Source organism: Phytophthora cinnamomi (genome assembly GCF_018691715.1).
Source record: "Phytophthora cinnamomi strain GKB4 chromosome Unknown Contig68, whole genome shotgun sequence".
Taxonomy (NCBI): Eukaryota; Oomycota; class Peronosporomycetes; order Peronosporales; family Peronosporaceae; genus Phytophthora; species Phytophthora cinnamomi.
The window spans coordinates 765,673-792,694 of record NW_027151001.1 but is presented as its reverse complement, the minus strand read 5'-3'; the positions used below and the strand labels follow the sequence as shown (position 1 = coordinate 792,694).

The window sequence follows — 27,022 nt, the reverse complement described above, 5'->3', positions numbered from 1 at the left end:
GAACTCAAGACTTCATTGCCGCCAACACATCATGTGGCTTTTCGAGTTGAAGCAGCTCACGGATCGAGTCATGTTTGCGGTCAGCGATGTACGCAACGAAACGCCAAATGCCGCTATCGATGACATCCGCGTGACGATTAGCAAGTCGTCGTTGGTGCTGAATGACATCCTATAGTCACAAACAACTGGATGAAAGAAATGCTGAGAAAGAAGACAAAGGATGCCGCTTTTGAAAAGCGTGGCCTGTGTCGAAAAAACTGTGGGAGTGATCATCGACCAGCTCATCGAGACTTCCACCACCGATATGGGTGAAACCGTAAAAGGGATGACTAATTTCTGGAGGTGACGAACTCAGGGCTCACTGTACTTGATGGCTTGGACCCCACCGATGTCGTTTATATGGTATCTCAATTCGTGCAACCTACGTGCGGACCTCTATTATCGGCGAGATTGACGACGGAAATCTGTACGACGCCTTGGGACTGTGGACAGTTTCGTGGGCAGCTACGGGTGTTGGACGAAGAAAGGTGGCGGTGTCGTGCGTCTCATTTTCGAGTACAGACAAGGAGGATGTAACCGTGGTTATTCACTCCGGCGGTGACAGGTTGACGTTGCTGCAGGCGACACTGTCACATGGGAATCGACAGTATTGCAGTTACAGGATAAAACCATGAATCTGGATCGTTGGCGTCCTGGGTTGCTAGGTTTGCCTGGATCTGGTGGTGGTTCACTGGTGCTGTGGGTCCCGCGAGCTTCTGAAGGCAGATGCACGTCAGAATTAATGTTAGTTAAATGTGGGAAAATAAAATATGACCGTAATTGTAAGTATCAATTTTGCTTGCTGCAAGCATTTATTGTATCAATAGTAAAAACGTAAAAAGTATTAATACTACTAACGTTAGAAGTAACAGATTTCCTGATAAAAACAAGAAAATAGAAACGTTAGAAACGCTTCATTCACCAACAATGTCGACCAAGTCTCCGCTGCTGGACTGGGTTGCCTCGCACGAGGCCAACGTGACGGTGGCCAAGAATCTCGTCAACCCAGTGTCCTCCGTCGCTGCATTCGGCGAAGACGACCGATCTATTGTGGCGCGATGTGAATTGCAGCCTGGGACCGAATTGGTGAGTCTGCAAGCAGGGGCATTTTTAAATGGCAGTTCCTGGCTCGAGCACTATGACGGCGAGGACAAAGCCAAGCTGCAGGAGCAGATCGGCTCGTTGCAATTGAGTTACACCGTTAAGACCACTTTGGCTCTGCTAGCAGAGCTGGCCCACGATGAAAAAAGTGATTTTCACGGCTACGTCCAGCAGCTCCCGACGGCCATTTCGCTGCCGTTCAGCTGGGAGGGCGAAATTCGGGAAATGCTCAAGCACACCACGGCGCACCCGATTCTGGGCGACAAACTCGTGCTCAATATGTATTCGGACTATGCGGCCCCGTTGATGAAGCAGTTCCCGACGATTTGGGCCGCTGAGGTGTCGACGCTTGAGAAGTTTCAATGGGCATACTCGATGGTGTCGTCGCGGTATGGCATGCTGGGCGCTTTAACTGCTGGTGGTCACTGCTAAGGCACTGCGACTCGGTATTTTTTTACAGGGCCTTCAAGGTCGCAGACAGTCAGGAGCCGACGTTGCTGCCGGTGATTGATATGGCCAACCACGCAGCTGAAAACCCGGCAGCGCACATCGTGAAAACCGAGACGGGAAGCTTTCAGGTGCGTGGTGCACAACAGTGGGTGCTTGAATCTGGATGTATGACTAACTCTTCTGCGGTTGCCGGGTAGTTGGTTACTTTGCGCATGGTGGAGAAGGACGAGTCTGTTACAATTTCGTACGGAGATTTGTCTAATGCGCAGGTGAGCTAGTTTTAGAGTTTGCTTGATTTGTCCAATTCACTCATCATATGCCAGCTTTTGTGTCGCTACGGATTCGTGCTGCCTACACCTGTGCCGTCGGATTTCATTCATATCACCAGCTCTGAGCTGACGAACGCATTCAAGGTATGCTCGCTGAATAGCGAAGACGAAGGAGATGATGGTGACGCGGACGACGTTCCTCAGGTTGGAAATGGCAAAGGCAAGGGCAAGGCCAAAGCCAAGGCAAACCCAGCCAAGCGCCGGAAGCTTGCCCACTCTGATTATGACGACAACTCGTTGTTCTTCTTGCTGCACGGCGATGCCGAGCGCGAGTTTGGACTTGGTGAGGCACTGCTGAGTTTTGTCATGGCATCTCAGTTGCCTGCTGAGCATCTTTATGATGTACTGGCCGTGGTTCTGCAAGAGAAGGATAAGCGATACAGTGATGTGGTGTCGGCGTATTCCGATAAACCTTCCTGCGAAATGAATGCTATTCAGCAGCTCAGCCAGCACGAACGCCAAGTTTGCCGCCGCATTTTGCTCGGGCTGATGTCACTGGAAGAAGGCTCAGATTCAAGCGACGACGAGGAGTAGGCTTGTGCTACTTAGCTGTCGTTGCTGTAGCTGGTGTCAATGACTTGTTTTATTGACGAGATAATTGACAAGTGTATTTCTCCAACTATTGTTTACCACTGGTTTTAGCTTACATTGACCCGAACATGCATTGCTAGATGACCACCCTGGGATGATCGTGGAACCCAAAGTACCAAAGAACCGCCGGCCGATGTCGGAACACCCACAACACTCGCGCGCTTGCGGTCCATATACAACACTTTGTCGTGCAGATTTTCGATCTTGTCACTCCAGTTCACAGTCGTCCCGGCACGCACCTCAACCTTTGTGTGCACTCGGCCACCGGAGTGAAGGACGACGGTCACGTCCTTCGTGTCCGTACTTTCAAAGAGAGGTTCATCATTCCGTCACCCTTCTTCGTCCAAGTGCCATAGCTACCTTTGAACGCCTCATCCATAGTCTTAAGCCCCAGTGCGTCGTAGAGTGTACCGTCGTCAACCTCACCTATAAACTCAGTTGGCCCACAAGTTGGCTGCACGAATTGGGAAACCATCCAAGCAATACCCGTTGGATCCAGGCCACCGAGTACAACTAGCGCCATATTAGCTGCCTCGAGAGTGTAGTCTTCCTCCGCAACGGATTGACCCAAGTCAGTCTTATTTGTCTCAATGAGCTGGTCGACGATCACGCCAAACGTTTTCCGGATCAAGTCGCGGGTTTCGAATGCAGCCTCGGTGGTCTTGTTGCCCAGCAGCTCACGCATGCAATTGTTGGTAGCTGTGGGAATATCTTTCAGCACTAGAGCTGACCCACTGATCTTCACGCGGATATCGTTCACACTGGCGGCAGGTGTTGCGTTCCGAATTTCTCTCACTGAAGTAATGACATGGTCCGTGAGATTTTTGAGCTGGAATCCACACGTTGACTTGGAATCCAGGAGATCCTGCAGCTTTTCCACAGTTGATGCTTCAGTTGAGTTGCTGAGCGTGCTGGTGTTTGTAAGGAGAGCTAGGACGTTCGTGGCAGACGAGAATTTGGTCGCCGTTGACGATGACCTGCTTCACGATGTTTTCTACAATAACGTAGACGATATCGGCGAACTTCACCTTGCCCGAGACTTTGATCCCGAGACAATTTGCCACTGCAATGGGCAGGTTGAAGATCACGACATCGGACTGGTACGCGATGGCAAGCATCTCTTCAACGGAGCCTTGTGGTGCTGTCGAGCGCTGGAATTGAAGGTAGTAGACGAGAGACTTGATCACGCCAATAATGTTCGCAGCGCAGAGGAAGTTCTGCTTTGCATTCTTGTACGACGAAAACATGGCACCGAAGATCCCTGCGGTCACCGTGTTGAACACTGCAGCCACCACAGACGTTGCCTTGCTCATAATCTCCCCGGTGCAGTCATCGTTCTGTGGGATACACTCCTGGTAACAATCCACGGGATATGCAAGCGGGCACTGGGCCATGCAGCTAATTCCGCTGTTATTGTAGCCTCGAGGGCAGGCCTTGTTGCTCCCGAAAGGCTCCGTTTTCCTGTAGCAGGCCGAATCACTGGCATCTCCAATCGTAGGACCCACCCAGTTCCGAATCCGATCACCGTACCAAGCACAGCCCATTTTATCCGTAAGGCGTTTCGCCTTCGCATTGATCCTCGCCCAGATAGCGCCCACCTGGTTGACTTCACCTTCCGCACGACCGAAAACCCACTAAGCTGGAAGCCGTCAGGGGCGGTCACCGTCGAGTTGTTTTCAGTCGGCGTCCCTGCAGAGACCGAGTTGCCCTTGTTGGTACCGGGCAGGGTAGAAAATGCGAGAACTCAAAGCTTTCGAGCCCAATGAACCTCCATGGAGTTGACGTACTCGCCTTCCTCCAGGGTGAGCGTGTGATCTGTCCCGCTCGACCCACCATGGGAAAGAGTTAGCTCGGCCGGCGTCGCCACTCGCAGCACGACCGAAGTAACTCGTTTCTTTGCGCTGATCGTGATAGAACTGGCAGTCTGTCCGAACTCGACTAGCTCGACATCTGAGAACGAGACACCACCGGAGCCCCGAACGCTTCGGACAGCTGGATGTCTTCACCCGAAGTCGAGTTGGCCCCATGCACGACGGTGACGAGCAGCAGCAGTAGCAGCACCTGCAGCACGCCCAGCGGTGCCATGCTTAATCGACAAATGCGACCAACACCTCAGCTCTGTAAATGACTCTGTGCATCCAGCTCAGTCGCCATCTCGACACTATCGGAACTGACTGTCCAGCCGACAGTCGGTTGGGTGAAGTTGGAATCTGTATGATAAGAACCAGGATCTGCTCTGGGCATGAATCGGTGGCACACCGAGACATCGGATCCACTTTCCCAGCTCTAGATTACGTGGTGGACGTTGTTAGCTAGAACTAAGTGACATCAATGTACTGAGAAACGAAACGAATCTAGATTAAGTGGCGTATTATAATGCGCAGAGTGCACTGTCGAGCACCAAGTCAAGAAGAAGATGACGACGACGGGTGCATGTACAGGTAGCAGGTCGCCAGATCCTGGAAGCTATTATATTACTCGACGACAGGTGCATGTACAGGTACACTGCAACTGTAGCTGGTCGCCGGAGCCTGGAAACCATTATTGTACTCGACCCGAGCGTTGCCTGCATTGCTGTTTGAGCGGTGCTTCAGCCACTGATCCCTGATTGCCCGGGTCTTCAAGGACCACCCACTGACAAACATCGCGATTAACGCAAACGGACTCTCCTTTCAGCTTAGTTGAGTAGTACACTGGTACACGGATTTCCGTATTGAAACAGCAACTACAATAACGCGCCATGACATTTGCAGCTGCGCGCAGGTGACAAGTGTACCCTGCCGGTCGGCGACCGCTTGCACCACTTTGAAGACTTAGATTGCTCGAGCATTCAACTGGTCTGAGACGCCAGGATGTATCGGCGATGCAAGGCTACCTGGCCAGGGTACATGTACGCGCAGGCTGTGATGTAGGTATGCAGACATTGGATTCATACCCTCCACGAAACCTTGGACCTGTGGCAAGCTTGGCGACTACTGTAAAGGTTTCGATAGCATGTATCCTTGATCCCACCTGCCCATTCACTGTATCCCCATAGCCAAGAGTTCTAGGCAATTTTCACGTCTCTGCTAGTGCACCAGGTACACATCTGCTGTCCAAGAAAACCACCATACTATATTTTTCTCAACTGCAACTATCAGGATAAAGAAGCATTCTAACTATACTCCATGCATGAACACTAAATTGCCTTTAATTCCGTAAAACAAATACAAACAGACGCAAAGCGTCCGCGATTTGCTGGTGACGTCTGGTCCTGGCGTGGAGGGACAGCGCGCGTTTGATGATGACCCCGGCTGGACATCCTGGTAGTGTCGTTTGCGGGACCTGGTCCGTAGTTGTTGACCTCAATAGTGTGACGCTTTGCCACAGATTCAAGTGCAGCGATCGGTGACCATGCCACCTTCGCTGCTGTTGCAGGCGTTGACGCTGCTGGTACTTTGCGCCGCACACACAGCCGCCTTCTCGCACAAGGACATCCAGCTGAGCAGGACCTTCGGAGAGGGCACCAAGGGCATCGCGTTCTCGGACATCACAGGGGTCAAGTTAGGCCAGACCTTCAGCTCCATCACGGTCAGAGGCGCCGAACGAGTCGACCAGGTGACTCTGCGGGTGGCGTCACCCGATGAGGAAACGTGGACGCACGGAGGCTCGGGCGGAACGGACAACATCCTGATCCTCGCTCCGAAAGAGTACATCACGTCGATGGAGGTCCACCTGGCCGAAAAGAGTGGACGGAAGCGTGTCGTCTATCTGAGACTTTGCAGCAGTCTAGGCAACTCGGTCGGTGCCGGGTCCAAGACAGAGGAGAGCACGACGGTGGTGGCCCCGAAGGGTTCCACCTCAGCGGGTTCTTCGGCCGAGCAGGGTCGGAGGTTTACGAGCTGGGCGCTATTTGGACAAGGATCAACGCGACGCATTTGCATCTCACGGACGACATGGGCTCTGAATGGTATGGCAAGAAGATCAGGAACTGGGTGGGCCCAACTGTCGGTGACGCGACGGACTCGGCCTGTTACAGGAAGACGGAGGCGTTCAACAGCGACAAACTCTGCCCGCTCGGTTACAACAAGACCGACAGCAACTGCATCGCGCAGTGCCCGCTGTCGTATCCTGTCAAGTGTTTTCAAGAGTGCATCCCGCAAAACGACGATTGCTTGCTGGAAATACTTCAGAAGACTGCGTCGGTCGTGGCGGTGATCTTCAACACGGCAACTGCAGGCGTGCTTGGGAGGTCTCTGCGGCGTACAAGACCGCAAAGCTGGCGTACATGTGCGCTGCAAATATCATCAGCGTGGTGAGATCTCTCATCTACTTCCTCCGCTTCCAGCAGACCACTGCGCCTCAAGGATCAGTCGAAGAATTACTTTCCGTCGCGTATCAAAGCGACGTGGTGCTCGTGGACTTGCCCATCGCAGTGTGCACTTGCCTCGGCATGCCAGTTTCAATGGCAGCTAGGGTCACTGGTGTTGTGATCGCAGTTGTGGAGAACATTGTCAAGCAAGCGATCATCAACGGCGACCAGATTTTATCGTCGGCGACCGATGTGATGACTTTTCTCCACAACGTCAGCGCGCTCAACTCGCCCGATGACTCGACGGTCGTGGGTCTGCAAGAATTCATCGACTCCAACACGACCTGCGGATACCAGCTCAAACGTCTTACGGACCGTGTGAGCACCGCAGTCCAAAGCATTCGCAACGTGACGCCCAGTGCCACCAGCCAAGATGTCCGTGTAACCCTCAGCAGGTCGTCGCTTGTGCTGGACGAAGTAGCTGTCGTCACGAACAACTGCATGGGCGAAGTCCTGGGCAACAAGACGACCGCAGCCGCGTACCAGACTCGAGACTTGCTTCGCAAAACGATGGGTGTGATCATCGATCAGTTGATCGATACGAACTCGACCGATATGGGGCCAACGTCGCCAAGGAGGACACGACACTCGAGTCGGCCAACCTCGGACTCGTTGTACTAGCAGGCCTGGATCCGACGGGCATTCTTTGGATGGTCTCCCAGTTTGTCCAGCCTACATGTGGGCCAACATCATTTATTGGTGAGATCGACGACGGCACGCTGTTCGACGCCCTGGGACTTACCACCGTGGATGAAGCTTTCGCAGGCAGCTACGGCGCCTGGACGAAAGAAGGCGACGGAATGGTGAATGTCGTCTTCACAAGTACCGATACCAAGGACGTGACAGTCGTCATCCATTCGGGTGGCAACGACTACACGAAGGTGAAGGTGCCGTCGTGCGAGACGGTGGCGTGGAACGCTACCGTGGCGGAGCTACAAGACAAGACCATGTACTTGGATCGATGGCGACCGAATTTTATTGGAATTCCGGGCTCGGGTGGCGGCTCGCTGGTGCTCTGGGTTCCCCGGTCATCGAAGGGCGGCCATTTGACTCTGAATGTCCGAATCAACGCGAGCTAGTCCGCGTTACTATAACTAGATAGGCTAATCTTACGCTGGCTAACGTGCTAGCGTCCTAACTGCAACTTATGGTTCTCATGCCCAACCGATCCACGAATTGATGTCAGGAATCTTATAAGCTCATTACTACTGTATGCCAAAATGATTCGATGAATTTCAAAGACGATCGGTTTGGTGGCCTTGGAGGCGAATCGACAGTAACACATGATTGCGCGTGCACATCGAGCCGGACTTTGGCACTCATCATTCGCACAAACATACTCGTGATGATGCTGCGGGTATCCTTCATATGGGCATGCAGTCCGATTTTTTTGAGAACTTGTCTCACTCACGACTGCTAACACGTATTATAGGCGCACAGGACGTCGTAAATCGGCGACCTCGAGCAGTCTTTGGACTTGTAAACGCAATTTTACTCACCTGAAGGAACTGAGCCTGCGTACAATACCAATCCCATTTGCTATCATGGTGCAGATCCGGTGCGACTGCTCCAATTGTGCGGGCCATCCGGAAGACTAGAAGGACGCCGCCATTCCTCTTTTTGCCCTCCTCGGCGCGAGTTTGCGTTCACGTCTGCCCTCCGCAGACTCTGGACGATAACCACGTAGAACCCGGCGATGCCGCGCCTGGCGGTGCCGCAGGTGCTGGTGTTCCTGCTCCTCGTAGTTTGTTATGGACCAAGAACTATCGTGGACGCTGATAAGACAGATGGCACAACGACAGACGAAGACATTGTCCTCAGTGAGATCTACGGTGGTCCTCATGGCTACGCGTTTTCGGACATGTCTTCAATCACGCTCGGACGGACTCTCAGCTCCGTCACAGTGCGAGGTGCGCTACGAATTGATGCCATCTCGGCGCAGGCGTCGAAACCTGCTGGGTCCAATTGGGACCACGGAGGTTCGGGCGGCAAGGAGCATGTACTCGTTCTCGGCGACGGAGAGTACGTCAATTCAATGGAGATTCATTGGACTAAGAAGGGAACGCACACGCGCGTCTTCTACCTCAAGCTTGCGTCGAACAAAGGCAACTACGTGTCGGCAGGAACGAAGACAGCTAACCGCGCAACGGTGAAAGCCCCAAAGGTTTTCAGTTGAGTGGATTCTATGGACGTGCAGCGTCTGAGGTTGATCAACTTGGCGCTATTTGGACACGGAGGTCGGCAAAACCTGCACTGCTTACTGATCGGATGGGGACTGGCTGGTACGGCAAGAGGATTCGCAACTGGGTAGGCCCCACTATCGGCGCGAACAGCGACACGGCTTGCTACCGACAAACACAGCATTTCAACAGCAGCAAAGTGTGCCCGTCAGGGTACACGAAAACTGGGGACTATTGTATCGCGCAATGCCCGATGGCATACCCCGTCGAGTGCTACCTTGAGTGCATTCCCAAAATGATGATTGTGCACTGGAGATTATACAGAAGACGGTGGCGGTGGTGGCCGCAGTATTTAACGTGGCGACGGCAGGAATTTTGGCGCCATCTTTTCCACTTTCAAGCATCCCAGGCGGTACTTCTTCTGTGGTGCAAATGTTGTTGGTGTGATCAGATCCCTCGTTTACTACATCAGATTCCAACAAACGACGGCACCTCAGGGAGCTGTAGAAGAAATACTAGCTGCGGCGTACCAGACGGATGTGGTTACTGTGGACCTTCCGGTTGCAATCTGTCACTGTCTTGGAATCCACGTTCCCCCGAGCCTGCAGTTCACGGGTATTGTGATGATGATCGTGGAGAATATCGTGAAGCAAGTTATCATTAATGGTGACGAAATTCTTTCCTCCGCACAAAATGTCTACACACTTCTCAACAACGCGAGCCTGGTCAATTCTTCCCATACAAGTGTGGATGCATTGGGGAGCTCATGAAGACCAACTCAACCTGTGGATACCAGCTTAAGCGCCTTTCGGATCACGTAGCCTTCTCCGTCGTCGGCATCCGCAACACGACTCCTGGAGCCAATATTAATGACATCCGAGTGCAAATCAGCAACTCGCGGCTTGTACAAAAAGATATACCCGCAGCGACAAACAACTGTATGAACGAGCTGCTCTCCTATAAAACGAAGCAGGCCGCGTTTGAGACGAGAGATTTGCTTCGGAAGACGTTCGAGTGATCGTCGAACAGCTCATCACGACAGCTACTACCAATATGGGGAAATTCGTCGCAATGGAGCAGTACCTTCTTGAAGTAACAAATCTGGGACTTACCGTGTTTGCCGGTCTAGATCCTACTAGAATTGTTTGGCTGGCGTCCCAGTTCGTTCAGCCGACCTGTGGACCCACTTCGTTTATCGGCGAAATCGACGATGGCTCGTTGTATGACGCGTTGGGTCTCACAACAGTGGATGAAGCGTTCGTAGGAAGCTACGGAGCGTGGAAGAATAAAGGAGACGGGATCGTCCGCATTTTTTTCAAAAGTATCGACACAAAGGACGTGACAGTCGTCATTTACTCGGGCGGTGAAAAGGTTACAAAGGTGGATGTGGATGCAGGCGAGACGGTGACATGGAACTCAACTATCTTAAAACTGCAGGACAAAGTGCTGTATCTGGATCGTTGGAGGCCAGACTTGATCGGCTTACCTGGTTCGGGTGGCGGATCACTGAAACTGTGGGTTCCCAGATCCTCTAGTGGTGGCCACTTGACGATGCACGTTATGATCAATGTAAGTTAGCTAAGTGAGTTTCGCCGTTAAAACTATACCGTAGATAGAGCAAATTTCTGCATGTACATGTAGAGCCTTAGAGCATTCATTTATGTGTTATACGTATGGTTCCGTAAGTAAATACTGAAGTATTATACTAAGTAACAAATAACTCACAGATGACAAACTGGTTACTCGAAGTGTGAGCCTCGAGAACACCCATGGAAAAATAATACTGTTCATCTAGCGGCATGAGGAGCACCTTGAACTAGAAATTGAATCTTTGCACACAGTGCGTCGTCCGGAAGTCCCGGCCCGGGACGACATGTAGCTTCAAACTTTGAACTGGACGAAGAGGTTCTGGCAGGGATCGCCTTACAAATCCTGTGACCTATCGTATATATTTTTCTGCTCGTACATACGCGATTGGTGACAAGGACGATGGGAGGAGTGACGTCGCACACCACGTTTTGCACTTTACGAGCGCTGACCGCCTGCTAACGCATCTTTTGTCCGGTACCGAAGCGGATTCGTTCGCATGCAGGCGCTTCAGGTGTTGGTACTCCTGTTCCTCGCTGGGATTTACGGGACGAAGATATCCAGCTTAGTGAAGCTTTCGGTGGCTCTCACGGCGTCGCGTTCTCTGACGTCAACTCCGTTGCGTTTGGGCAGACAGCCAGCTCCGTCACAATTCGCGCTGGTGATCGCGTTGATGCGGTGACGTTGCAGGTTGCAACTCCATCCGAGTTGATGCTGTCCCATGGCGGATCGGGCGGGACGGACAACACGCCCACGCTAGCGGACGGCGAGCACATCACGTCAATGGAGATCCATTGGCCCAAGAAGGGCACGAGCAACAGGGTCTTCTCTATCTCAAGTTTGACACCAGCGACGGCAATGCTGTCTCGGACGGGACCACGACCGACACATCGCTGCCCTCGAAGGCTTCCAGTTGAGCGGGTTCTTCGGTCGCGCTGTAGGTGCAGTGGACCATTTGGTGTGATCTGGACGATAATCCAGGAGAACTACAGCGCTCACCGATAGCATGGGCTCGGATTGGTGCGGGGATAGGACCAGGAACTGGGTGGGCCCCACCATCGGCGTGGTCAGCGACTCGGCGTGTTACAGGAAGACCGAGTATTTCGACAGCCAGAAAGTGTGTCCTCTGGGCAACGTGAAGGACAGCAGCGACTACATCACGCAATGCCCGATATCGTATCCGGTGGTGCGCCACCTCCCCAGAATGACGACTGCTCCTGAAAATTTTCACCAGGGCTGCTTCGCCGCGTTCAACACAGCGACGTCCGGCGTATTCAGCGCCACCTTATCCCAGACTGGGAGTCCCAGTACAAGCAAGCGAAGCAGGGCTTCGTCTGCGCTTCGAACATCATCGGCATGCTCAAGCCGCTCATCTACTGCCTTCGATACACGCAAACCGCGGCACCTGCGGGGAACGTGGAGGAGCTGCTAGCCGTTGCCTACCAGTCGGATGTGGTGCTCCTTGACTTGCCCATCGCAGTGTGCAATTGCCTCGGCATCCCGGTCCCGGCTGGCGTCAAGCTCGCGGATACTGTGCTGGTGATCGTGGAGACCATCGTGAAGCAGGCCATCACCGACGGAGACCAGATCTTGTCGCCTGCAATCAGCGTCCCGCTCTCCACACGAAAACAAGCGCGATCAACTCCACCGGTGGGTGACACGACCGTGGACGAGCTGCAGGACCTCATCGACTCCAACTCGACTTGCGGGTACCAGATCAAGAACGTCACGGACTACGTTATCGCGTCGGTGAACGCCATCAGCAATGCAACGCCTAACGCCGCTGCCGACGACATCCGCGTCGCCATCAGCAGCTCGTCGATCGTGCTGATCGACATCCCCACAGCCACCAACAACTGCATGGGCGAGCTATTGGCTAGCAAAACGGCGGAGTCTGCGTTCAAGACCCGCGACTCGCTGCGAAAGACCTTCGGGGTGATCATCGACCAGCTCATTGAGACCGCGACGGTCGTCGGACGAGTCGGGTTGTCGACCGTGGACGAGGCTTTCGAGGGCAGCTAGAGCACCGACACCAAGGACACGACGGTGGTCGTCCACACAGGCGGGGACAACTTCGCCGAGGTCGACGTGGCCGCAGGTGAGATCGTGGCGTGGAGCGCGTCGATCTCGGCGCAGCAGGGTGCCGTGTCGTACAGCGACCCAACCTCGTGGGCATCCCTGGGTCCGGCGGCGGCTCGCTCGTGCTCTGGATCCCGCAGGCATCTCAGGGCGGGCACCTCACCATGATCAACGCTAGCTAGCTAGACGTAGGTATCAGCCAGACAGGCACATGTAGCAGTAAGCGTGAGGTATCCCAGCTGTAAGACACCCGTCCTGGATACCTGCACGCCACATCTTGACTCCCACGCCGGCCTCATCGGATGGCGCTCACCACCCTCCGCCCACCGAAACAGAAGTCGACGGCGCAGCGCTGGATTCCGCGTTCACGTCCACCCGCAAGGATTGACAGCCACGTCGGACCTGAGCAGCTCGCGTTGAAGCCGCACGTGACGCCGCCCAGTTGCAACCGGACGCTCGGGTGCCACGCCGGCCTGTTCCGCGCACGGCTGCTATGATCGATCCTCGAGGATGAACGGCATCCTGCCGGTCGGCAGGCAAAGGTGCACGCGCATTTGGCCGAGCGGACCAGCTCGTGCATGGCAGTAAAGTTGCCTTTTTCCTCTCAGCGCGAGCGACTTTGCCCCGAAACCGTCGCGCGGATACATCCACCCGCACGACAGCGCCGCGCATGGCTGGGTGGGTGGGCAAGGCGCGCGTCACCAAGCGAGGCCGACAGCCTTTGGGCAAGTGCATGCGAGTGCCAGCGCTGCGCTTGACTGCGCCGAGGCGGACCAAGCTGCGACTTCAACTTGGCCCGAAAGTATCCGGACGAGAGTCAGCGCGGGCCTTGAAGCGAGGCGTAGGTAACGCTGAGGGCTGTGGTGCTTGGGGCTCGCGAAAGTGGCTGGCGAGCCGGCAGCCAGATGGGCATGTGCTGCCCGTGCGCTGCTTTGCGCTGCTTTGCCGCACAGCGAGCGGACTGTGCAAACGCAGCAAGCAAACGTATCTTCACGGCCGGCGAGCGAGGGGCTTTGACGCGGCCTTCGCCGTGTTGTGGTCCCCTATTGCCACACGACTCTACGGCGTTTCGTTTCTTTCAGCGGAGAGGTGCAACCGTTCTGATGGTTCGAAAAACATCTGCCCCCTAGCCCTCGGATTCGAATTTCGGCCTATCGCCCGTGGCACGAGCCTACCGTAACTTAGTGCCTGAAGTACTGACCGGTGGTGCTCAGACAGCGAGCGTATCAGCAGACGATATCCATCGACGGCGATCTCAGATGCCTGTGCTGGCAGGTCTTGCAGAGAGTTTGGGCTGTATTCACACTTGGTGATTTCTCCCAGCCCTGGTCTGGTCGTACAGTGAGATAAGGTCCTGTAGCGACTATCACGGGGCTTGCCACTGTGATACTTAGTACGCAAGGGCACGGGATTCGACCAGCCTAACAAGAACATACATCACAGCAGCCTCGCTCACTCGCGCGAACGTGGATGGTCTGCAAGTAGACTTCACAGAAACACGGCTAATGCGTCGACGCGCTCGCGCTAAGGAACAAGTAAGCCTTCGCGCACTGAAAATGACAATCGCGCCGTCACCTACATTGCCAACACACTATTAATACCGCCCGTCGAGACAGCCATCATACAGGCGCACGACCGCGTTCAAGCCGAGTGGGCCAGACATCAGCGACACCGACCCATTCAGTCCCCCCTCAAAATCCACCAAAAGTCAAACGCACATTTGTTTTAGTCCTCCCAGACTACTGAATCACGTTACAAACTTCATCCTCATCTCCGTCTCGCCGTCTCATTGGCCGAAAGTCCTCAGTGACGACCTGCTGCCAGCCACAACACGACACTCGCCTCTTACCCGACGCCTATCACTTCGCGTTCCGCGCAAGAGGCCGCACTCCTCCTCCCCATGACGTTCTCTGGCGTCGCTGGCGCCGCGGGAGCCGCGCGCCTGCCCAAGGCGCTGCTGGCGTCGGGCGCCGCCGCCTCCGACATCCAGGCCGAGGCCGTCTCGGCCGTGCAGCTGCGCGTGGGCGACCTCTACTGGAAGCAGGACGGCAACTTCGGCTGGACGCTCGGCCAGGTCTCGGCCTTCGACGCTCAGCGGCAGCGCGCCACCTTCTGCCTCATCGACGAGGCCACGGGCGAGCCGCTGCGCCGCAGCCAAGAAGAAGAAGAAGCAGCAGCAGGAAAAGAAAAGCAGCTCGAGCAGCAGGTGGACCTGCAGCAGACGCCGCTATTCGCCGCCAACCCGCTCTTCAGGTGCGTCGGCAACTGCGTCTCTAACCGCGGTTAACACTAGCCTAACTGTTGCCGCAGTTAACACTAGCCTAAACCGTACATTACTAACAACCTGTCGTTGCAATGCAATTGATACGAGCAGCACGGCCGCGGACATGACGTCGCTGCGCCACCTGCACGAGGCCGCGCTGGCCAAGAACCTGGAGGACCGCGCGGCGCTGCAGAACCAGCGGCCGTACACCTTCATGGCCAACGTGCTGATCGCCGTGAACCCTCTGCGCCAGCTGCCCGAGCCCGACAAGATGCTCTTCGTGGGGCAGCCGCTGGACCGCTGCCCGCCGCACCCGTACAACGTGGCCGAGAGCGCCTACCGCCAGCTCTGCGCCGTGCGCGCCGTCATGCAGAACCAGAGCATCATCATCAGCGGCGAGAGCGGCTCCGGCAAGACCGAGACGTCCAAGATCATCCTCGACTTCCTCACCATGCGCGCCGTGCACAACCCGGCGCTGTCGTCGGCCTCGGCCTCCTGCACGTCGGACGACGAGATGGAGCCCGAGCTCACGGCCCACAGCCGCCCCGTGCTGGGCTGCATGGGCCCGCCGGGCTCCTCGACGCTCGCCATGTCGTACCCGCAGTCCAGCGGTAAGAGGAAGCTGTCCCCCGTGGCCGTGGGCGAGCGGCTCATGGAGACCATCCCTATTCTCGAGTCGTTCGGCAACGCCAAGACACACCGCAACCACAACTCGAGCCGCTTCGGCAAGTACATGAGGCTGCAGTTCGCCAACGAGACGCACGAGCTGTCAGGAGCAAGCATAGACACGTACCTTCTCGAGAAGAGCCGACTGGTGTTCCAGCCGCAGGGGAACGCAACTTCCACGTCTTCTACGAGCTGCTGCACTCGGACGACACCGAGTATCTGGAGAACGCACTGCACTTGAAGGCCAAGTCGCCCGAGGACTACTCGTACCTGAACCAGTCAGGCTGCATGCGCTCTGATCTTATTGACGATGGAGAGAACTTTCGGAACTTGAAGAGCGCGCTGCAGTTCATTGGCATTCGAGAAAGCGCACAGCACGAAATTTTCAGACTGGTGGCGGGACTGCTGCACATGGGCAACATCCACATTAGCCAAGAGGATACGGAGGAGGGAGAAACGGCCTGCATCCGCGAGGATGATCTCGAATCGCAGGAGGCTGTGCGTCACGCCTCGGAGCTTCTTGGTGTCTCGAGGGAGCAGCTCACGGAAAGCATTCTGCTCAAGCGAATCATGACGCGTGGATCCCGACGCAACTCCATCTACTTCATTAAGCGTGATGTTCGTAACGCCGTATACTCGCGTGACACGATCGCCAAGACTATCTACGAGAACACTTTCACGTGGCTCATGTGGGAGTGCGCTGCGGCTTTAGACTACGACTCGTTCCGCAGCGACGTGGTGCCCTACATTGGTGTTCTGGATATCTTCGGTTTCGAGGACTTTGAGCCCAAGAACCGTAACTCGTTCGAGCAGTTGCTTATCAACTACGCCAACGAGACGCTGCAGAGCCTTTTCAACGCCTGCATTTTCGAGGCCGAGCAGGAGCTGTACAAGAGCGAGCACATCTACCACCCGACCAACCACTCGCTTTCGTTCCCGTTCCCGCTGGCTGGCCAGCCTCTGAAGGTTAAAGACCCAGAGAATGAGATCGACTTTTTGGCGGAGCAGGTGGCTCCCAGCGGCGACCTCGTGGCCTACTCGGACAACCGTGAGTGCTTGAACCTCATTGCTAGTCGCCACGGTGGTCTTTTCGCCACCATTGATAACGTGTCAAGACTTCCCATGCCGTCGGACCGAAAACTGAACGAACGCCTGCACACTCTGTTCAAGCGCCACCCGTGCTTCCCGACGCCCCACCCGAAGGACATTCGCGACACTTTCCTCATCCGCCACTACGCCGGCACCGTGTCATACACGATCGACTCGTTCGTCGACAAAACAACAACATTATCTCGGACCAATTTGAGGAGTTGCTGAAGAACTCATCGTCGCGAGTGCTACAAGACCTGACAGGCAACAGCCGTAATGGCAACCGGGCACGCTCGGCCTCCAATGTCTCGACCAAGTCGGCTGGACTTTCGCCTCTGGGTGGTGGGTCGGCATCGTCGAAGCGTCTCAAGGGAGGTAGTACGTCCAACCTTTTCTCCACACAGATGAAGGGGCTCACGACTGAACTGGAGGGTACGAGCTGTAACTTCGTGCGCTGCATCAAGCCGAACACGCAGATGAAGGTCGGACATTTCGATCGTCCTTTCGTCGTCGAGCAGCTCCGGTGCTCGGGTACAGTCCAGGCTTGCGAGGTGCTGCGTGTTGGTCTTCCCACGCGAATCCTGTACGCCGAAGTGGTTGATGTGTACCGCAACTTGCTGCCGTACGAAGTCTTCCGTCGCTTTGACTCGAACGACAAGCTCTTTACGCAAGCCATCCTTTGGGCTTATGATTTCCCTACGGGAGCCTACCGCCTGGGTGACACTCGTCTGTTTTTCCGCACGGGCAAGATTGATCTGCTTGACAAGTTACTTACACCGGCCCCGGCGTCGACTGAAAACCTGGGCAAGCAATTGCTGCTCTACTTGCGCAAGAAGCACTGGATTAGTGTCACAACTGCTGTGATTACCTTCAACGCGTTCAAGCGCGTTTTCCAGGACGTTCGATACCGTCGTCGTGCTACGATGATCCAGTGCATGGTGCGCCAGCACCTTGCCCGGAAGCGTGTGCGGAAGATTCGCGTGCAGCTTCGTATGCACAAGCTCTGGACTCGGATGTCGCACCAGGCGCAGATCATGCACGCGTACCAGGACCGACCCGAGGACAAGATGGTGCTTCTCGACAAGTTGCTTGCTAAGAATTACCTCCCTGTGCAGCAGCGCTGGCTGCTCAAGTGGCTGGGCCCTCTGCAGCGCGTTATTTACTTGCAGAAGCGCTGGAAGAAGATCACCGCCCAGTATATGGCAAAACGTGGTTTCTTGTGGCTTTACGAGACAGTACGACGGAAGCGCAGTGCACTGCGGGTTCAGGCACACGTCCGCGCGATGATCGCGAGAACCCGTTTCCTGAATCTTAAGAAGAAGGCTCTTGCTCGTCACCGTTGGCACGCTGCCTACCTGAAGGTGAAGGTTTTCGGTTTGTTCAACCGTCAGCTCCGGCTGATCCACGTCGATCGTCTCGAAAAGGACAATGCGACTCTGATGAACAGCATGGCAGCTGTGACCGACAAGTTGGGCGAGGCTCAAGAGGAGGCGAAGACAGCGAAGCTACAGCTCAAGCAACTCCAGGTGTCGTACGACGAGGTAAAGATCGAGGCCAAACAACAGCAGCAACGCCTGGAAGAGCTGGAGCTGGCTTTACAAGCCAGGAGGTTCGAGGTTGCAGAGTTGCGGCGGCAGACAACCTATAGTGGCGGCTTGGTGGAGCGCATTATTCGCTTTTTCACCTGCAGTGCTGCCATCTCGCCTCCTTCATCGCCGCGAGGCATGGTCACACCTTCTCGGTTGCCTACTTTGAGACGGCAGACGCAGTCGGCGTCGGAGGAAACCTCTGACAAAGGCGAGCGGATCGTGTGGGCTACGCCCTTGAGCGAGGCCGTCATGATCCCGGAGGAGGACGGTGGTGCAGCCAAGCGGCGTATCAGCGTCACTGCGGTGAGCGAGGAGCCTGCATTCGACTCGGAGGAGGAAGAATTCCGCTCCAAGGACGCCGACATGTTGTGGTCTGTGTCCAGGTACATGTTCTAAGGTCCAAGTGTTCATTGATTTTCGTGGAGTTGCTCGCGGCAAGAAGCATGCGCCTCCTATCGACGCCAAAGTCCCAAGACCCACGTCGACTTATATTATTCGCGTAGCGCACGCGCTGCATGGCAGCTCTATATTATGTAAACTAAGGTGTGAGTTTTGCCAGGTTTGATCGAGACCGCGTCTTGGTAGCCTAGCGTACATGTGTAGCACGGAGCCATCGGAAGCTCCTGCGTACGTGGCAGTGTGGCAGATAGCAACCTTAATTTGATGCACTTGTGTCATTGTATCTCGTGGTAGTCGCGTTCGTGTCTATGGTGGCAAAACCGCCTTGCTTGTCACTGCGAGCACTGCAACCAGTGACAAGCAAGACGGTTTTGCTCGGCACGAAGTTATTGCGCGAGCAGCAAGCGTCATGCAGCCAAGTAGCCAAGCGATCTTTGAAGTAAGCGATCTTGGAGCAAGCAATCCTTGAGGCAATTGTCAAGCGCCCCTCAAGGTCATGTTGTCTTTTGATGACCATCGCGCCTCTGCGCGCCCGTAACTGCGCTGGAAACACCGGCGTGAGCTCGCTGCATCATGGACGCATGCTGGAACGCGAAACTTCGCATCATAGTATCCTAAGACAACCTCCAAGACGCTTCGCTATTGTCTACATGTAGTTTTACCGCCGGCGATTTGTTCCCTGCATTCTGCCTACAATGTGGCGTAGACGGCTTGCTCAATCAGCATCCGAGCAGTGTCGTTGCTGGGCTGCACCTCCAACAGCAGCACAGCGGCGCGATGCGCCAAGCTCCATCGCTGCAGTCTCGTAGCGCAAGTTCCTAGTCCGACGAGAGCCTCGACGAGCTGCGGCTTCAACTTGATGGCGGTCTCGTAGTGGCCGAGAGCTCTCCCGAAGTTGCCTGCGCATGCAAGTAGAATGCAATACACCAACAGCAAAGTGAGAAGTGAGTACGAGAGTTAAGCCAGCGACCACACAGAATACGAGGTCAAACTCACCGCTCTGATACTCGACCATGGCGAGTTTGTTCCACGCGTACGCGAACTCAGGGAAGTCGTGCACCACTTGCTCCAGCATCTCGCGAGCTTCGTCCCACTTCTTCTGCCCAGCGAGCTCCACAGCTCGCTGCACCTCATTCTGCGCACTCTGCCCGCACTCCCCGAGCCACATGCCTTCCAGACTGGCCATCACGAACTGGACGATGGTGCTGTCGTCGCAGCGCAAGTACGTCAGCAACTTGTCTTCGTCCGCAGACTGCAGTTGGATGATGGATGGCGCAGACACAGCAACGTCGGCAGCTTTGGGCTTTCCAGAGATGTCAGTTGGATACCGAGCTGCCAAAGCCTCCGACGCGATGTGGTGCGTGCCATCAAACCCGTCGAAGTACAGCAAAAGCGCGGGGTGAACAACCGCCTGCAACAACACAAAACCCCAAAACTATTAGAGATGTTGCACCCAGTTACAAATGATGAAAAAAAACTACCTTCGGAGACTCATCCAGGCGGATTTCTTCTTGGGGCACGTTGTACAATTTGCTGGCGAAGCTGCAGTTGACGAACGAATCATAAGGTCAGCTCCACTTGGTTGTTGTGGCAATAACAACATGTTTTTAGAATAAACCCACCCACCTAAAGCCAGGACTGTGAGGTAGAATGTCGTACACAACTCGAGGCCCCGCCGCTGCTTCAATTCCGTCCGTGGTCACGTGCCAGGCGAATATCACACCCCTCTTCTCGCCTTTCACTTCAACCACGTCCCCCACCAAAAACTCGATGGCGTTGCTGCGTTCCTACAGTAGAATCCACCAACCCAGTTGTCACCAAAAACAAGTTCTCTCAAATTTAATACTACCCACCCAACCCACCTTGGGTCCAAAAATCCCCTGGTCTCTAAATTCCCGGATCAGCGCGTTGTGGTCGTCCACGCTCTTCAACGCATCGAAGGCGGCGTCAATCCTGGCGTCCAATGCCGCCTGATCTTTAGCATCCACGGGCTGCCCAAACCCTGAGCGCACGATGGCAGCAAAAGTTCTGTTGCTGGCGCCCCGTCGCTTTAGCACCTCCATATCCTCGAAGCGTCGCACGAATATGCGCTCGCGCTGCCAGTCGCTCTTGACGCCGGCGTACGAGGCCACGGCGCCCGAGCGGATGGCGTTGTACAGCGTGCGGCCGGCCTCCACGTCGCGCTGCAGCGTCTGCGTAGAGCGCAGCAGCGTCCTGGAGCAGCACGCGCAGAGTATAAATTGTGAGATTCCCTTAACGCGAGCTGTTTGCATGCAACACGCACCGATAGAGAGCTATCACCACAGGAGACGCCATGGCAACACCAGAATGCAAAATGGACCACAAAAAATCCCATCCGCCAATCAGATGCGTTAACACTTCAAATAACAGAAATCAATATACCCTATTGGTCGAAAAAGGTTTTAGCACAAGATACTCCACGTCAAAGTCACTTTACTTTGAGAGAAAGCTTTAGGTGGTGTTAACCATGGCGCAGGCGCTGGAGGGCTTCGACGTAGAGGCGTACGCCGCCAAGTACAGCGGGCGCAACCGCACCGAGCGCCTGCTGTTCCTCACCAAGACGTGCCCGTCGCTGCAGGCCGAGGCGCGGCGCGCGCTGCTGCGCGAGCTCAAGGGCAGTCTGAACATGGGACTGTACGCCGAGCTTTTAGATGAAAAGGCCCAGGAGGACGCCAGCTTCATCGACAATGTGAAGCACAACGCGGCGCAGCAACACGAGCGGCTGGAGCAAGAGCTGAACTCGTACAAGTCCACAATGATAAAGGAGAGCATCCGGGTAAAAAGCGGAAAAAAAAGTTTAGGCTAGTGTTAACCTGTTTAGGCTAGTGCTAACCGCTTATTGTGTTATCTTTGGGTGCAGATGGGTCACAACGACTTGGGAGACTTCTACTATGAGTTGGGAGATCTGCCAGCTGCGCTCAAGAGTTTCGCCCAGGCGCGCGACTACTGCACCACGGACAAGCACATCATTGAGATGTGTCTGAACGTGAGCAAAGTGGCGCTGCACATGCGCAACTTTGGCCATGTGACCAATTACCTAAGTAAATTGGAGCAAGTGAACGCCTCCCAAAGTGACCCAATGTAAGGGTCGAAATGGGCTTGTTGCACATTGCAACTGGGCAATGCCTATAGGTTTTAACAATTTTTATTTTTGTTTTGCAGCTTGAAGTCGAAGATCGCGTCGGCTTTTGGCCTTGTGGCGTTGAACGAGAAGAATTATCACGCGGCAGCCTCCAAGTTCATCGAGTGCAACGCGGAAATCGGCGCGAGCTACAACGAAGTGCTGCACGCGGAGGATATTGCGCTCTACGGCGGAATCTGCGCGCTGGCGTCGTTCAAGCGCGAGGAGCTGAAGGAAAAGGTGGGGACAACAGTACACTTTTTGTTTTACTTTCATACCGGTAAACACTCATTTTTGTGTGTTTTGCTGACAGGTGATCAACAACTCGTCGTTCAAGGCGTTTTTAGAGCTGCTTCCGTGGCTGCGTGAGCTTATCACGGACTTCTACTCGAGCAACTATGCATCGTGCCTGCAGACGCTGGAGAAGATGAAGGTACATTGCTGCTCTACTGACGACACATTTGCTGGGATTTTACTTACATTTTTGGTGTATCTATATATGTGTCGATAGCCTGAGCTCAAGCTGGACCTGTACCTGTGTGAACACGTGGAGAAGCTATGCAAGGAGATCCGCAGTCGTGGCATTATTCAGTACTTCTACCCGTACCTGTCAGTGGACCTTCACCAAATGGCGCGCACGTTTAATACCCCGACACCGGACCTCGAGAAGGAAATTTGCGAGCTCATCGCTGCTGAGCGCTTGCACGCGCGCATGGATTCGTATCAGAAGGTTCGTTTTACAGCGTTGAAGTGCTGTCAATTGATATCCAGGAACTAACAGCTACTGGATGGTTTGGCTTTTTTAGGTGTTGTATGCGTATCACCCGAACCAGCGCGCTGCCACGTACGAGCGCGCGTTCGAAGTGGGCCGTAAGTACGCTGCCGAGTCGCGCAATCTGCTGTTGCGCATGAGTCTGCTCAAAAACAACGTTATTATCCGCGACACATAAATCCCCGTGCTATGCATCGTCCGGCGGTATCTCGACGCTTTCCAGCGCAGCCAGTGCTTGCACGGTTTATCCGGTAATTGGCAATCGTACGTGACTTAACTACTTACATGCATGATTCAGGTTTCATGCAGCATGAAACCTGGTGTTTGTTTGTTATCCGAAGAACTGCCTCAAAAATAGCCAAAAGTGAGGTGTTCTACCGTTAAGTGTGTGTAGTTTCGCTGTCTGTTGGCCTTCAGCGATCGGGTCGCGTACTTGATCCAGCTACGATTCTCTACCATGAACGACGAGATAGGAGACAGCAACGCAGTTGATTCTTCCAGCTGCGAGCAGCAGGCGATGTCGGTATCGGAATCGTTGAATCACGTGCAAGAAGGTTTGAGCGTGCACAACAGCGCATCGCGTGCAATTTTGCTGCATATCTGTCAACGCCTCACTCGGCTCGAAGCAAGCATGGATGATGCGCGCGGAGATATCTACCAGCTACGCCACGACACCAACGAAGGATCGGAAACTGTTCGTGGTGAAGTCTCGGGCGTGCATGACAGGGTGAACACCATCACTACCAAATTGAAAGAGTACGCAAACGTGATGGACGTTTTCCAGAATGACATCCGTTCGCACACGAACAGTATATCGGTGCTGACGTCCAAGGTCAAGAAAGAAAAGGAGCACATCAAAGTCGTCGATACGGTGAGTCAATTTCTTGCGTGAAAACATGCACGGTGCTTTGCTAAAATGCATTGTGATATCTCAACAGAAAGTCGAGAATCACCGCAATGATTTCAACAATCGCTTCACAGAGCTGACGCAAAAGTTCCAGGAGCTACCGCTTCAGCTCGCAGCTCTGCAACCGGCACCTCCCAGCCACATACCTGAAAAGTTTACCTTCCAGACCAATGACGAGAAGTTATCACTGCAAACGCACCTAAAACGTCTTGATGGCACGAAACGTGCCCAGGGCTACACCGATTTGCAGCCTTTCACGATTCCCGAGGATATGAAGTCGAAAGTGGAGACTCGAATCCGGCAGCAAGAGGCAAGCAAACGCGAGGCAGATGCCCGAGCTGCTGCTGAGCTAGCAGATGCGTACCGGCGGCTCCAGCTCGCTGCGGTCAACAGCAACAATCCACGACTCAGCGAAATCCACATGACCCTGGATCGGTGCCAACAAGAAGTGAAGCGTGCATTCCAGTTGATTCGTACATCGAACCTGCAGCTTTACTCGTACTGCGAATCCAAGGCTGAGCGGATGGAGATCACGGCACTACAGAACGAGATCAAGCAGCTACGGACTCGTATCCGTGAAATTGAAAATTGTCCTCGGCCAAAGCAGCTACAGTTTCAGCTTGGCGGCGAGAATACAGGCACCCCCTCCGATGGACTTGTAGTGGGGGACAAACCTGCTGCACCCAGCGCGAAAAGAACGTCGCAGCATTTATCAAGCTCGCAAATCCCTGTTCTCCGAGTTTCACTGCTGGAGTTGTCGAGGAATTTGAATCTGCTGAAGCACCGGTGGAAGAAGCACAAGCGACTCAATCCCAACAGCGGCACGAACGTGAATCCGGTTGCTCAGAAACATCTCGACAAACTCGTGGAGCTAATCAACGATGCGTATGCCTCCATGGCGCAGGAACCGGTCGATCTTGCCGCTGCAGAGGCTCATGTGGAGAAAGTAGGCCGCGTCTTGGGATCGGACTTTTCGATGCAGATTTTGGCGCTGATAGGCGGACGCAGTGACGAACCGGAGAGCTATCGATTCCCCGTGGCAATTACTGCTCGAGCTGCAGCAGGTGAGATGGCTGCGGCACTGTGCAAGTACTCGGAAGCGTTTACGGACATGTTCTTCCGGAACGAGGCCGACAACAAGGTGGCTACAACAGCGATGAACGAGTGGGCGTCCGAAAAGCGTACGGTTGAGAATATTGGTCGAGAAGTGAGCTCTCTTGCTCGCAGCCAACATGTACTCGAGGTCACGCTGGCTAGACTCGCGGCCGCGATGCAGAGGAAGAACGTCTTGAACGGAAACGAAGTGGATGGGGATGGCAGCGAGAGCGAAATGGACGTGTTTCATTCGTGGACAACTATGGGGGACGAGCTGCAGCAGCTAAAGGGTCAGATTGAAGCGATGAGCAAACACTTTGTGACTGAAAGTGCTCTCGCAGAGATGCTACGAGATCTCAAGCATAGTACACCGTTCACAGGCATCACTGGGGTTGTAGTCGGGCAGAGGTATCAATCTGGTGGAGCTGTTACTCCGCCAGTAGTGGGGTCACCGCCAATGCCATTGGACTCACCATCGTCGGCCTCACTCTTGAAGCGCCCGCCGACTGTCGAAAACGACTCGTCTGCAAACAAAATGCTCGCAGCAATCACGCTGGAACCGTCAGAAGACCGATTGAGGTCTCAAGCGAAGCTGGATCCGCTGCAGGTAGTAAAACTCAATGGGTCGAGTCGCCAATCTGGGAGATCCGATGCACAAGAAAGTCTTGGGTCAGGAACAGGGTCAATAACGAGTCGAATTCACGCACGGGCGCAGATGCTCCGACCAAAGAGCATGCAACGCCCGAACTGACACACTGTGCGTACACTTGTGTGAGTCCGAAAGAAGCACTTCACGACCAGTACAAGATGTCCATTCCCCGCTCGCTCAGATTCTTGCCCAAAAACTATTGTTTTGCCACCTTACCCCTTCCACCGCGTTCTATTACAAGCAAGTCTGGGTCCAGCCATCCGTGAGCTAGCGATTCAATATAAAAAAGCGGACACCGTGCACCGCACTCCTCCTCCTCCGTTGTTCTCCAGCACAATTCTCACGGCAGCGGCTCCGACGCGTCGCCCACACGCTTCAGGTGCAAGTACGCGTCGGTGCCGTACCCTTCCATGGAGATCACCTGCAGGTCTCCTCCGAAGTAGCGTGCAAACAGCCTGCTGATCGGCAGTCCGTAGCCCAATCCGGCGAGCGGGGAGTCCCCGCCGAAGTCATTGGGAGCTTCGAGCCGCTCGAACGCCTCCGAGTCGGCCGTCGTGTACAGATAGGACCAGATCCTGGACACCGACGAGCGCGGGATGCCCCCGCCCTCATCGGAGATCTTGATGGATACGTCCTCATTGTCCTCTCCGTCTGCAATGACGATCTTGATGGGGGGCATGTCGTTGTCTACGCCGTGGAACTCCACCACGGCGCGCATGGAGTTCTTGATCACCTCGAACAGCATGTGATGCAGGTGACTAGGCACAAAGGGCATGGAGAAGTCCGTGTGGCCGTGCAGCTCGACCTCGGGGGCGTCCCCGTACTGCCTGAGGCACATGTGTCTGGCCGTGTCAATGGCCGCCAGTGCGATCTCGGCGGGGGACGTGCTCTCGCAGATGCAGCCCACCCAGCCCTCCTCCTCGTCGTGCAGCGCGATGTGCTGGCTCATGAGCATCCTGATGCCGATCCTGGACATGTAGAAGGCGTCCAGGAACGAGTGCAGGTCCGACAGGTCGGCGAACTCCTGCGAGCGGAGGTATCTCTCGCCCAGCGCCTTGCCGCCCTGCTCCTTCTGCGAGAAGGAGCGGAAGAGCTGCATCTTGAGCTCGTGCACGCCCTTGGCCATGGTGTAGAGCGTGCCGCTGTGGCGCGTCTTGATGCTCTCGATGAGCGCGCGGAAGGCCAGCTCGTCCTGGAAGCTCTCGACCTTGGGGAAGCGCAGCAGCTCGCGCGCCGAGTCCACGTACCACGCACGCACCTGCTGCACGGACGGCATGTCGCTCAGCCCGTGCGGCAGGTTCTCCAGGTTCTTGATGCGGTGCGCGTACCGCACGGGCAGCTCGCCGTGCAGGAAGCGCGCCGACTGGATGAGCTTCTGCGGCGAGATGGCCGTGCCGAACTCCAGCAGGTACTGCAGCGACACGCCCGTCTGCGGCAGCCGCGCCAGCTCGTCGATCTTGGCCGCCATGGCCGCGTCGCTCGGGCGCGCGCTGGAGGCCGCGCGGCGCAGCGGGGCGGCGACTCCGCGGCGCATTGTCTAGCGATCGTTGATGCTCTTGGCAAGTTCAGGAATGACGCATTCGACGTGAACGATGGTGGTGGAACCCGCGAGAGGTGATGTTGTTGGCGCAGGGAGAGGTGTTACTTCAGCGTTACATTTGTTACTTGACAAGGGAACTGTATCGAGGACTGTGATAGTTGATGAAGATTAGGTAGATGGAAGACTATCTGATATGACGGGAGG

The 27,022-nt window shown here is 55.0% G+C and overlaps 11 protein-coding genes across 12 annotated transcripts; 8 read left to right on the top strand and 3 right to left on the bottom strand.

The window, feature by feature from the left end:
* Positions 1–966: 966 nt before the first annotated feature.
* IUM83_07815 (uncharacterized protein) lies at positions 967–2,453 on the top strand (the record flags this gene model as incomplete). The annotated part of the gene is made up of 4 exons (XM_067932141.1): positions 967–1,529; positions 1,601–1,718; positions 1,788–1,859; positions 1,914–2,453. The coding sequence occupies 4 exons, from the start codon at positions 967–969 to the stop codon at positions 2,451–2,453; spliced, it is 1,293 nt and encodes a 430-aa protein (XP_067786499.1).
* Positions 2,454–3,400: 947 nt separating this feature from the next.
* Positions 3,401–3,823, bottom strand: IUM83_07814 (Mannose-binding lectin; the record flags this gene model as incomplete). Its single annotated transcript, XM_067932140.1, has 1 exon — positions 3,401–3,823. One exon carries the CDS (start codon positions 3,821–3,823, stop codon positions 3,401–3,403), a length of 423 nt encoding a protein of 140 aa, XP_067786482.1.
* Positions 3,824–5,903: 2,080 nt separating this feature from the next.
* On the top strand, positions 5,904–7,482 carry IUM83_07813 (uncharacterized protein; the record flags this gene model as incomplete). Its single annotated transcript, XM_067932139.1, has 3 exons — positions 5,904–6,249; positions 6,342–6,639; positions 6,729–7,482. 3 exons carry the CDS (start codon positions 5,904–5,906, stop codon positions 7,480–7,482), a joined length of 1,398 nt encoding a protein of 465 aa, XP_067786290.1.
* A 1,075-nt stretch (positions 7,483–8,557) lies between these two features.
* IUM83_07812 (Myrosinase-binding protein) lies at positions 8,558–9,037 on the top strand (the record flags this gene model as incomplete). The annotated part of the gene is made up of 1 exon (XM_067932138.1): positions 8,558–9,037. The coding sequence occupies one exon, from the start codon at positions 8,558–8,560 to the stop codon at positions 9,035–9,037; it is 480 nt and encodes a 159-aa protein (XP_067786326.1).
* A 2,597-nt stretch (positions 9,038–11,634) lies between these two features.
* Positions 11,635–12,650, top strand: IUM83_07811 (the record flags this gene model as incomplete). Of its 2 annotated transcripts, XM_067932137.1 has the most annotated exons (2): positions 11,635–11,804; positions 11,888–12,650. In XM_067932137.1, the coding sequence occupies 2 exons, from the start codon at positions 11,635–11,637 to the stop codon at positions 12,648–12,650; spliced, it is 933 nt and encodes a 310-aa protein (XP_067786325.1). The 2 variants fall into 2 exon arrangements, with proteins under 2 accessions (XP_067786325.1, XP_067786324.1); XM_067932136.1 differs by lacking the exon at positions 11,635–11,804 and having other exon boundaries at positions 12,303–12,650.
* Positions 12,651–14,607: 1,957 nt separating this feature from the next.
* IUM83_07810 (myosin-like protein) lies at positions 14,608–16,953 on the top strand (the record flags this gene model as incomplete). Its single annotated transcript, XM_067932135.1, has 3 exons — positions 14,608–14,960; positions 15,082–15,699; positions 15,756–16,953. The coding sequence occupies 3 exons, from the start codon at positions 14,608–14,610 to the stop codon at positions 16,951–16,953; spliced, it is 2,169 nt and encodes a 722-aa protein (XP_067786323.1).
* Positions 16,954–17,129: 176 nt separating this feature from the next.
* Positions 17,130–18,978, top strand: IUM83_07809 (myosin-like protein; the record flags this gene model as incomplete). The annotated part of the gene is made up of 2 exons (XM_067932134.1): positions 17,130–18,697; positions 18,918–18,978. 2 exons carry the CDS (start codon positions 17,130–17,132, stop codon positions 18,976–18,978), a joined length of 1,629 nt encoding a protein of 542 aa, XP_067786418.1.
* A 425-nt stretch (positions 18,979–19,403) lies between these two features.
* Positions 19,404–21,029, bottom strand: IUM83_07808 (O-linked N-acetylglucosamine transferase OGT; the record flags this gene model as incomplete). The annotated part of the gene is made up of 6 exons (XM_067932133.1): positions 19,404–19,612; positions 19,710–20,124; positions 20,195–20,255; positions 20,340–20,500; positions 20,576–20,927; positions 20,998–21,029. 6 exons carry the CDS (start codon positions 21,027–21,029, stop codon positions 19,404–19,406), a joined length of 1,230 nt encoding a protein of 409 aa, XP_067786475.1.
* Positions 21,030–21,201: 172 nt separating this feature from the next.
* Positions 21,202–22,805, top strand: IUM83_07807 (COP9 signalosome complex subunit 1; the record flags this gene model as incomplete). The annotated part of the gene is made up of 6 exons (XM_067932132.1): positions 21,202–21,510; positions 21,595–21,815; positions 21,897–22,095; positions 22,169–22,288; positions 22,367–22,585; positions 22,662–22,805. The coding sequence occupies 6 exons, from the start codon at positions 21,202–21,204 to the stop codon at positions 22,803–22,805; spliced, it is 1,212 nt and encodes a 403-aa protein (XP_067786473.1).
* A 453-nt stretch (positions 22,806–23,258) lies between these two features.
* IUM83_07806 (COP9 signalosome complex subunit 1) lies at positions 23,259–25,027 on the top strand (the record flags this gene model as incomplete). Its single annotated transcript, XM_067932131.1, has 3 exons — positions 23,259–23,498; positions 23,566–24,919; positions 24,996–25,027. The coding sequence occupies 3 exons, from the start codon at positions 23,259–23,261 to the stop codon at positions 25,025–25,027; spliced, it is 1,626 nt and encodes a 541-aa protein (XP_067786474.1).
* Positions 25,028–25,618: 591 nt separating this feature from the next.
* IUM83_07805 (pyruvate dehydrogenase kinase-like protein) lies at positions 25,619–26,812 on the bottom strand (the record flags this gene model as incomplete). Its single annotated transcript, XM_067932130.1, has 1 exon — positions 25,619–26,812. The coding sequence occupies one exon, from the start codon at positions 26,810–26,812 to the stop codon at positions 25,619–25,621; it is 1,194 nt and encodes a 397-aa protein (XP_067786413.1).
* Between the last annotated feature and the right edge of the window lie 210 nt (positions 26,813–27,022).